General features: G+C 45.2%; 1 protein-coding gene across 1 annotated transcript in view; it reads right to left on the reverse strand.

Moving 5' to 3' along the window:
• LOC134574918 (alpha-2-macroglobulin-like protein 1) overlaps window positions 1–11992 on the reverse strand; it is a 259124-nt gene extending 247132 nt beyond the window's left edge. The window contains exon 1 of the mRNA XM_063433983.1: window positions 11955–11992. Coding sequence (XP_063290053.1) covers window positions 11955–11973 — 19 coding nt within the window. The 5' untranslated portion in view covers window positions 11974–11992. The remainder of the gene's footprint in view (window positions 1–11954) is intronic.
• Between the last annotated feature and the right edge of the window lie 6 nt (window positions 11993–11998).

Consider the following 11998-nt stretch of genomic DNA (forward strand, 5'->3'; position numbering starts at 1 on the left):
TCGTGGGAGGGGGAGGATGACTTTCACCTCTTCCCCTGTTAGATTCCCGTTGTACTGTGACATCACCCTTATACGCTGTGTAAAGCATACTATTTAATTTGATCAGCATGGCCACTTGAGTTTTTATAGTTTTCACGCTGCTTGTAGTTTATATATGGTTCACAAAAATCAAGCAAACGATAAAGTAAACATGTAAGTATTCAGAATATTCTTTCAAACCCTTACACATTGTGTGTACGTATTTTTTGTCTTAAGTTTGTGGCTTTAAAGCGGTTCACGTTCTTTCTATGATGTGCATAACATGTTCTTGTAAATGTTTGTTACATTTTTCCTGGAATTGTAATTTTTGAATCTGAATAAAGATAGTCAAATCCCTGATACACACTGACACAGAGCAGAATAGGGACTGTTCCCCCTACATAGGGTCACTTGGCAGATATGGATTGACACCTGTCCTCAAAACCCCTGATACACACTGACACAGAGCAGAATAGGGACTGTTCCCCCTACATAGGGTCACTTGGCAGATATGGATTGACACCTGTCCTCAAAACCCCTGATACACACTGACACAGAGCAGAATAGGGACTGTTCCTCCTACATAGGGTCACTTGGCAGATATGGATTGACACCTGTCCTCAAAACCCCTGATACAGAGCAGAATAGGGACTGTTCTCCCTACATAGGGTCACTTGGCAGATATGGATTGACACCTGTCCTCAAAACCCCTGATACACACTGACACAGAGCAGAATAGAGACTGTTCCCCGTCCACAGAGACCATGATACACACTGACACAGAGCAGAATAGAGACTGTCCCCCTACATTGGGTCACTTGGCAGGTATGGATTGACACCTGTCCTCAAAGCCCCTGATACACACTGACACAGAGCAGAATAGAGACTGTTCCCTGTCCACAGAGACCATGATACACACTGACACAGAGCAGAATAGAGACTGTTCACCGTCCACAGAGACCATGATACACACTGACACAGAGCAGAATAGAGACTGTTCCCCGTCCACAGAGACCATGATACACACTGACACAGAGCAGAATAGGGACTGTTCCCCCTACATAGGGTCACTTGGCAGGTATGGATTGACACCTGTCCTCAAAGCCCCTGATACACACTGACACAGAGCAGAATAGAGACTGTTCCCTGTCCACAGAGTCCATGATACACACTGACACAGAGCAGAATAGAGACTGTTCCCCGTCCACAGAGACCATGATACACACTGACACAGAGCAGAATAGAGACTGTTCCCTGTCCACAGAGTCCATGATACACACTGACACAGAGCAGAATAGAGACTGTTCCCCATCCACAGAGACCATGATACACACTGACACAGAGCAGAATAGAGACTGTTCCCCGTCCACAGAGACCATGATACACACTGACACAGAGCAGAATATGGACTGTTACCCCTACATAGGGTCACTTGGCAGGTATGGATTGACACCTGTCCTCAAAGCCCATGATACACACTGGGGGGAGCTACTGTCCTCCCCAACCCCTGCGTGGTGGGTGGGGGCCATAAATCACAATGGGGGGACCTACTGTCCTCCCCCCCTCGGCCCCCACCCCTGCGCGGTGGGTGGGGGCCATAAATCACAATGGGGGGCCTACTTTCCTCCCCCCGGCCCCCATCCCTGCGCGGTGGGTGGGGGGCATAAATCACAATGGGACGGACCTACTGATAGGAGTGGAGTATTGTTCATATCAGTTTAATACCTTCCGCGTCTCCTATCAGTGGACGTGTATATGGCAGCCATTTTAGGAACCGCACACCTGGGACCCGAGCAAGGTCACCTCGTTCAAGCTGCTCTGGTTCCTTGATGAGCCAGCTGCCCGTGAGTTAACATGTCCCGTGGAGAAGCACTCTGTCCTGTAAAGCCTCACCACAAAAAAATTAAATAAATAACAGCACTCGGAGTGGTGAGTTTAGTAAATGTTCATATCAGTTTAATACCTTCCGCGTCTCCTATCAGTGGACGTGTATATGGCAGCCATTTTAGGAACCGCACACCTGGGACCCGAGCAAGGTCACCTCTTTCAACAGGCGACATGATTTGGCCCTGTAAAACTATCCTGGATATTCTCTACAATTTCTATGGATATGGCATTGATTTATGTAACAGGGAGATGGAAGAAGATGCTTGGTCGGTCCTCTTACTTGAAATTTGGGGCACTGCGCGGGCAAGCTAATGTGCCACCAGATAGGAGTGGTGAGTTTAGTATTGTTCATATCAGTTTAATACCTCCCGCGTCTCCTATCAGAGGACATGTATATGGCAGCCATTTTAGGAACCGCACACCTGGGACCCGAGCAAGGTCACCTCTTTCAACAGGCGACATGATTTGGCCCTGTAAAACTATCCTGGATATTCTCTACAATTTCTATGGATATGGCATTGATTTATGTAACAGGGAGATGGAAGAAGATGCTTGGTCGGTCCTCTTACTTGAAATTTGGGGCACTGCGCGGGCAAGCTAATGTGCCACCAGATAGGAGTGGTGAGTTTAGTATTGTTCATATCAGTTTAATACCTTCGGGATCCATCCCTCATTCATCTTAATAAAGGTGAGGTAATCTAGACTTTTTTGACCTAGGCGACTTCTCTTCTCAGTGACAATACCTCCTGCTGCACTGAAGGTCCTTTCTGACAGGACACTTGAAGCGGGGCAGGCCAGAAGTTCTAGCGCAAATTGGGATAGCTCAGGCCACAGGTCAAGCCTGCACACCCAGTAGTCAAGGGGTTCATCGCTCCTCAGAGTGTCGATATCTGCAGTTAAGGCGAGGTAGTCTGCTACCTGTTGGTCGAGTCGCTCTCTGAGGGTGGATCCCGAAGGGCTGTGGCGATGCATAGGACTTAAAAAGGTCCGCATGTCCTTCATCAACAACACGTCTTTACGGTTCCTGTCCTTGCCGGCGTGGTCGTGGGAGGAGGAGGATGACTTCCACCTCTCCCCCTGTTAGATTCCCGATGTGCTGTGACATCACCCTTATATGCTGTGTAAAGCATACTTTTTAATTTATTTTGCAAATGCTGCATCCTTTCCGACTTGTTGTAATTCGGTAACATTTCCGCCACTTTCTGCTTATACCGGGGGTCTAGTAGCGTGGACACCCAGTACAGGTCGTTCTCCTTCAGCCTTTTTATACGAGGGTCCCTCAACAGGCAGGACAGCATGAAAGACCCCATTTGCACAAGGTTGGATGCCGAGCTACTCATTTCCCGTTCCTCCTCCTCACTGATGTCATTGAAGGTATGTTCTTCCCCCCAGCCACGTACAACACCACGGGTACCAGATAGGTGACAACGAGCACCCTGGGATGCCTGTTGTGTTTGGTCTTGCTCCTCCTCCTCCTCCTCAAAGCTACAATCCTCCTCTGGCTCCTCTTCCTCACAATCCTCTTCCAGCGTTGCCGCAGGTCCAGCAAGCGATGCTGATAAGGCTGATTCTGGTGGTGATGGTGACCACAACTCTTCCTCTTCCTCTTCATGCTCATCTACAGCCTGATCCAGCACTCTTCGCAGGGCACGCTCCAGGAAGAAAACAAATGGTATGATGTCGCTGATGGTGCCTTCGTTGCGACTGACTAGGTTTGCCACCTCCTCAAAAGGACGCATGAGCCTACAGGCATTGCGCATGAGCGTCCAGTAACGTGGCAAAAAAATTCCCAGCTCCCCAGAGGCTGTCCTAGCACCCCGGTCATACAAATATTCATTAACAGCTTTTTCTTGTTGGAGCAGGCGGTCGAACATTAGGAGTGTTGAATTCCAACGTGTAGGGCTGTCGCAAATCAAGCGCCTCACTGGCATGTTGTTTCGCCGCTGGATATCAGCAAAGTGAGCCATGGCCGTGTAGGAACGCCTGAAATGGCCACACACCTTCCTGGCCTGCTTCAGGACGTCCTGTAAGCCTGTGTACTTATGTACAAAGCGTTGTACGATCAGATTACACACATGTGCCATGCACGGCACATGTGTCAACTTGCCCAACTTCAATGCCGCTATCAAATTTTTTCCGTTGTCACACACCACTTTGCCGATATCCAGTTGCTGCGGAGTCAGCCACTTTTCCACCTGTGCGTTCAGGGCGGACAGGAGTGCTTGTCCGGTGTGACTCTCTGCTTTCAAGCAAGTCAAACCCAAGACGGCGTGACACTGCCGTATCCGGGATGTGGAATAGTACCTGGGGAGCTGGGGGGGTGCCGTTGATGTGGAGCAAGACGCAGCAGCACAAGAGGACTCAGCCGAGGAGGTTATGGAAGAGGATGGAGTAGGAGGAGTAGAGGAGGTGGCAGCAGGACTGCCTGCAATTCGTGGCGGTGTCACCAACTCCTCTGCAATGCCACGCATTCCTTGCTTGTCAGCCGTCAGCAGGTTTACCCAATGCGCAGTGTAGGTGATATACCTGCCCTGACCATGCTTTGCAGACCAGGTATCAGTGGTCAGATGGACCCTTGCCCCAACACTGTGTGCCAGACATGCCATGACTTCCTTTTGCACAATCGAGTACAAGTTGGGGATTGCCTTTTGTGAAAAGAAATTCCGTCCGGGTACCTTCCACTGCGGTGTCCCAATAGCTACAAATTTTTTGAACGCCTCAGACTCAACCAGATTGTATGGTAAAAGCTGGCGGGCTAATAGTTCGGACAAGCCAGCTGTCAGACGCTGGGCAAGGGGGTGACTTTCTGACATTGGCTTCTTACGCTCAAAGATGTCTTACGCAAGATGTGCTTTGCCTACGCAAAGCAGTTGTACCTAGGTGGGTGTTGGACCTCCCACGACTCAGTTTCCTTTGGCACAGGTTGCAAATGGCATTGCTGTTGTCCGAGGCAGACACACAAAAAAAATGTCACACTGCTGAGCTCTGCAATGACGGCATTCTGGTGGTGGACACAGCATGCGTTGATTGGTGTGCTGTCGGGCTGACCCCGGGTGCCAATGCATGCTGTCTGACTGTGCCACTAGCTCCTTGCGACGACCCCCCCCTGCTTCCAACTCGTCTCCTCCTCCTCTCTGTCTCCCCATCTGAACTTTCGCCCTGTTCTTCTTCTTGCCGAGCGGGCACCCACGTGACATCCATGGACGCATCGTCATCATCAACCGCTTCGCTTGTATCTGACAACTCAGAAAAGGAAGCAGCAGCGGGTACAACATCATCATCATCACACCGTACCTCCATGTGTTTAATGCTGCCTGCCTGAGACATATCCCTGTTATCTACATCCTCTAGCAATATTGGTTGCGCATCACTCATTTCTTCAAACAGGTGTGTGAATAACTCCTCTGACATACCAAGTAAAGCGGCTGTGGTGCTAGTTTTGGTGGTGGCGGCAGGCGGGTGAGTGCTATCTTGAGAGGTGCCTGAAGCTAAGCTGGAGGAGGATGGTGCGTCAAGGTTCCGAGCGGAGGCGGTACAAGATAGGGTGTCCTGTGTTAGCCAGTCAACTATGTCCTCAGAACTTTTCAAGTTCAGGGTACGTGGCTTCTGAAAACTGGGCATTATTCTAGGGCAAAAGGGAATCACAGCACCACGACCCCGACGGCCCCTGTGGGGTGGCCTGCCTCTGCCTGTCATTTTTTGGGGGATTAGTGGTACTATGCGTGCAAGCTACTGTGAGACCAGATATGATTGGCAATGTGAACTGTAACAGTTCTGCAGAGCACACACTGTAGGCCTGACACACCCGCTTGAAGACAAGTAACTTCTATTCAATCTATAACAGTGAAAAAAAAAATTGTTTTTAAAAGCACGCTATAGAGACACCAGATATGATTGGCAATGTGCACTTGAACAGTTCTGCAGAGCACACACTGTAGGCCTGACACACCCGCTTGAAGACAAGTAACTGCTATTCAATCTATAACAGTGAAAAAAAAATTTGTTTTTAAAAGCACGCTATAGAGACACCAGATATGATTGGCAATGTGCACTGGAACAGTTCTGCAGAGCACACACTGTAGGCCTGACACAGCCGCTTGAAGACGAGTAACTGCTATTCAATCTATAACAGTGAAAAAAAAAAATTGTTTTTAAACGCACGCTATAGAGACACCAGATATGATTGGCAATGTGCACTGGAACAGTTCTGCAGAGCACACACTGTAGGCCTGACACACCCGCTTGAAGACAAGTAACTGCTATTCAATCTATAACAGTGAAAAAAAAAATTGTTTTTAAAAGCACGCTATATAGACACCAGATATGATTGGCAATGTGCATTGCAACAGTTCTGGAGAGCACACGCTGAAGGAAGGACTGACAGAGCCGCGTGAAGGACACTGACTGGCTGCTATTAGCTTACACTAGAAACCTTTTTTATTTGTAAAAGCACGCTATAGAGACACCAGATATGATTGGCAATGTGCACTTGAACAGTTCTGCAGAGCACACACTGTAGGCGTGACACACCCGCTTGAAGACAAGTAACTGCTATTCAATCTATAACAGTGAAAAAAAAAATTTGTTTTTAAAAGCACGCTATAGAGACACCAGATATGATTGGCAATGTGCACTGGAACAGTTCTGGAGAGCACACGCTGAAGGAAGGACTGACAGAGCCGCTTGAAGGACACTGACTGGCTGCTATTAGCTTACACTAGAAACCTTTTTTCTTTGTAAAAGCACGCTATAGAGACACCAGATATGATTGGCAATGTGCACATGAACAGTTCTGCAGAGCACACACTGTAGGCCTGACACACCCGCTTGAAGACAAGTAACTTCTATTCAATCTATAACAGTGAAAAAAAAAATTGTTTTTAAAAGCACGCTATAGAGACACCAGATATGATTGGCAATGTGCACTGGAACAGTTCTGCAGAGCACACACTGTAGGCCTGACACACCCGCTTGAAGACAAGTAACTGCTATTCAATCTATAACAGTGAAAAAAAAATTTGTTTTTAAAAGCACGCTATAGAGACACCAGATATGATTGGCAATGTGCACTGGAACAGTTCTGGAGAGCACACGCTGAAGGAAGGACTGACAGAGTCGCTTGAAGGACACTGACTGGCTGCTATTAGCTTACACTAGAAACCTTTTTTCTTTGTAAAAGCACGCTATAGAGACACCAGATATGATTGGCAATGTGCACTTGAACAGTTCTGCAGCGCACACACTGTAGGCCTGACACACCCGCTTGAAGACAAGTAACTGCTATTCAATCTATAACAGTGAAAAAAAATTTTGTTTTTAAAAGCACGCTATAGAGACACCAGATATGATTGGCAATGTGCACTGGAACAGTTCTGGAGAGCACACGCTGAAGGAAGGACTGACAGAGCCGCTTGAAGGACACTGACTGGCTGCTATTAGCTTACACTAGAAACCTTTTTTCTTTGTAAAAGCACGCTATAGAGACACCAGATATGATTGGCAATGTGCACTGGAACAGTTCTGCAGAGCACACACTGTAGGCCTGACACACTCGCTTGAAGACAAGTAACTGCTATTCAATCTATAACAGTGAAAAAAAAAATTGTTTTTAAAAGCACGCTATAGAGACACCAGATATGATTGGCAATGTGCACTGGAACAGTTCTGGAGAGCACACGCTGAAGGAAGGACTGACAGAGTCGCTTGAAGGACACTGACTAGCTGCTATTAGCTTACACTAGAAACCTTTTTTCTTTGTAAAAGCACGCTATAGAGACACCAGATATGATTGGCAATGTGCACTGGAACAGTTCTGCAGAGCACACGCTGAAGGAAGGACTGACAGAGTCGCTTGAAGGACACTGACTAGCTGCTATTAGCTTACACTAGAAACCTTTTTTCTTTGTAAAAGCACGCTATAGAGACACCAGATATGATTGGCAATGTGCACTGGAACAGTTCTGGAGAGCACACGCTGAAGGAAGGACTGACAGAGTCGCTTGAAGGACACTGACTAGCTGCTATTAGCTTACACTAGAAACCTTTTTTCTTTGTAAAAGCACGCTATAGAGACACCAGATATGATTGGCAATGTGCACTGGAACAGTTCTGCAGAGCACACACTGTAGGCCTGACACACTCGCTTGAAGACAAGTAACTGCTATTCAATCTATAACAGTGAAAAAAAAATTTGTTTTTAAAAGCACGCTATAGAGACACCAGATATGATTGGCAATGTGCACTGGAACAGTTCTGCAGAGCACACACTGTAGGCCTGACACACCCGCTTGAAGACAAGTAACTGCTATTCAATCTATAACAGTGAAAAAAAAAATTTGTTTTTAAAAGCACGCTATAGAGACACCAGATATGATTGGCAATGTGCACTGGAACAGTTCTGGAGAGCACACGCTGAAGGAAGGACTGACAGAGCCGCTTGAAGGACACTGACTGGCTGCTATTAGCTTACACTAGAAACCTTTTTTCTTTGTAAAAGCACGCTATAGAGACACCAGATATGATTGGCAATGTGCACATGAACAGTTCTGCAGAGCACACACTGTAGGCCTGACACACCCGCTTGAAGACAAGTAACTTCTATTCAATCTATAACAGTGAAAAAAAAAATTGTTTTTAAAAGCACGCTATAGAGACACCAGATATGATTGGCAATGTGCACTGGAACAGTTCTGCAGAGCACACACTGTAGGCCTGACACACTCGCTTGAAGACAAGTAACTGCTATTCAATCTATAACAGTGAAAAAAAAATTTGTTTTTAAAAGCACGCTATAGAGACACCAGATATGATTGGCAATGTGCACTGGAACAGTTCTGCAGAGCACACACTGTAGGCCTGACACACCCGCTTGAAGACAAGTAACTGCTATTCAATCTATAACAGTGAAAAAAAAAATTTGTTTTTAAAAGCACGCTATAGAGACACCAGATATGATTGGCAATGTGCACTGGAACAGTTCTGGAGAGCACACGCTGAAGGAAGGACTGACAGAGCCGCTTGAAGGACACTGACTGGCTGCTATTAGCTTACACTAGAAACCTTTTTTCTTTGTAAAAGCACGCTATAGAGACACCAGATATGATTGGCAATGTGCACATGAACAGTTCTGCAGAGCACACACTGTAGGCCTGACACACCCGCTTGAAGACAAGTAACTTCTATTCAATCTATAACAGTGAAAAAAAAAATTGTTTTTAAAAGCACGCTATAGAGACACCAGATATGATTGGCAATGTGCACTGGAACAGTTCTGCAGAGCACACACTGTAGGCCTGACACACCCGCTTGAAGACAAGTAACTGCTATTCAATCTATAACAGTGAAAAAAAAATTTTGTTTTTAAAAGCACGCTATAGAGACAACAGATATGATTGACAATGTGCACTGGAACAGTTCTGGAGAGCACACGCTGAAGGAAGGACTGACAGAGCCGCTTGAAGGACACTGACTGGCTGCTATTAGCTTACACTAGAAACCTTTTTTCTTTGTAAAAGCACGCTAAAGAGACACCAGATATGATTGGCAACTGTCAAAGCACGCTGGCACAGGTCTGCAGAGCACACGATGAAGTAGGCCTGACACCCAGACGCTTGCAGACAACTAACTGCTCTTCTATTACAGTGAAAAAAAAATATTTCTTTTAAATGTAAAGCTTAACCTATTGTTAAAACAGATATGAGTGGTGGCACTGACTGTGCAAATGGGCAAGGCATCCAACCTGACACAGAAGCTGGCAGGCAGGCAACTGCTCTTCTATTACAGTGAAAAAAAATTATTTATTTTAAATCTAAAGCTTAACCTATTGTAAAAACAGATATGAGTGGTGGCACTGACTGTGCAAATGGGCAAGGCATCCAACCTGACACAGAAGCTGTCAGGCAGGCAACTGCTCTTCTATTACAGTGAAAAAAAATTATTTATTTTAAATCTAAAGCTTAACCTATTGTAAAAACAGATATGAGTGGTGGCACTGACTGTGCAAATGGGCAAGGCATCCAACCTGACACAGAAGCTGGGAGGCAGGCAACTGCTCTTCTATTACAGTGAAAAAAAATATTTATTTTAAATCTAAAGCTTAACCTATTGTTAAAACAGATATGAGTGGTGACACTGACTGTGCAAATGGGCAAGGCATCCAACCTGACACAGAAGCTGGCAGGCAGGCAACTGCTCTTCTATTACAGTGAAAACAAATTATTTATTTTAAATCTAAAGCTTAACCTATTGTTAAAACAGATATGATTGTGGCACTGACTGTGCAAATGGGCAAGGCATCCAACCTGACACAGAAGCTGGCAGGCAGGCAACTGCTCTTCTATTACAGTGAAAAAAAAATATTTCTTTTAAATCTAAAGCTTAACCTATTGTAAAAACAGATATGAGTGGTGGCACTGGGCAAGTAGGCACAGTATCCAATGTGAACCTCACACAGAAGCTGGCAGGCAGGCACCTGCAATTACATTACACAGGAAAAAAAAAAAAAAAAGCAGCCTGATGTTATAGCCCTAAAAAGGGCTTTTTGGGGTGCTGTCCTTACAGCAGAGATCAGATGAGTCCTTCAGGATTGTAGTGGACACTGAATACCCTAGCCTAGCTATCAATTTCCCTATCTAATCAGCAGCAGCTAAACTTTCCCTCCTCTCACTAAGCATGCAGCTTCAGAATGAATCGAAAATGGATGCTGGGAGGGAGGTTGGAGGGTGTGGAAGGGAGGGAGTGCTGCTGATTGGCTGGAATGTGTCTGCTGACCGAGAGGCACAGGGTCAAAGTTTGCCCAATGATGACGAATAGGGGGCGGATCGAACTGCGCATGTGTCTGCCCGCCGCGGCGAACGCGAACACGCTAAATTCGCCGGGAACTGTTCGCTGGCGGACAGTTCGGTATATCACTAGTGAACACTGTACACTCACCTTAAACAGTATGTGAAAGCTGGCAGTCCTTCTCTTTGATGCCTCCCGTCCTGTCATGGTAGAACTGTCTTGATACATTAGCAAAATCTAATTTCTGATCTAATTTTTCTAATTATCTGATCTAATTAATCTATTTTTTTTGATATAGTACCACCAGTTCATGTTTCCCTCAATATATTATTTGAAGGTTTACTGATAATAATTGCATTCCATTTTGGAATTATTCAATGTAGACATTATTTCTGCTGGTGAAGTTCCATTCGCAGATCCTAAACTTAACCTAACTTATGCAACCTATAACTTATAAGCTATTTTTATATTCCCACTGATAACTACCCACCCAGTGTTGTCTTTTTAGCTTGTAGCATTGTTACTTAGTAAATTAATAAAACTTATTGAAGCACTTTATTCATTTAAAAACATTTCATTCCTTGTGGACTTTTATTTCATGTTGTTTATTTTATGTATTGTTACTATTGCATTACTGCTCCAAGACTTCTACCACGGAACTTTGGATTTCCAGACACCAGGAGGTCCATAATTATTTGGAGATATGCCTCCTTTTTACTACTGAAGTGTAAGTGCGACCAATAAATTTGTTATACTTTTTTACATACGTGCTTCACTATATTTTTATTCTTTATTTACATATCTGGTTGGAAGACTACCCCTCATTTTCGTCAAAGTACCCCTGAGTGGGTGAAAGGCTCGATTTTCTCATTCGTTTGTGAGTGTACCTATATCACACATATTGATATCCAATATTTAATATATTTTTTACGCTATGTTAGCTTTTTGATTTATTCATACAGATTACATACCGGAATATCTGCCTATACAGGTTATTCTGTTTTTGTACAATATTTCACGTATTCTGGGTGGGTTCCACTCTTCTATATATGGTTACACATAATATACATCTGAATATTTCAATCTATGTTAAAATCTATGAAGCCTGCAGTGAGAAACCCCTGTCCTGCTGTGCAGAGAGTTACAGCCTCTACAAAGATATAAGTGAATGATGCCCTTACTATAGCCACCAATTCATGTGTGTCAAAGGTCCGCCTTGCATGTGAATAATGTGCCACATTACTTCATGGCTTTTTCACTTGCCGTACCTGTTCTTGTGCTACTCATTGAGTGCCAGTCCTTATACAACGAG

Source organism: Pelobates fuscus, chromosome 10, assembly GCF_036172605.1.
Source record: "Pelobates fuscus isolate aPelFus1 chromosome 10, aPelFus1.pri, whole genome shotgun sequence".
NCBI classification, from domain to species: domain Eukaryota; kingdom Metazoa; phylum Chordata; class Amphibia; order Anura; family Pelobatidae; genus Pelobates; species Pelobates fuscus.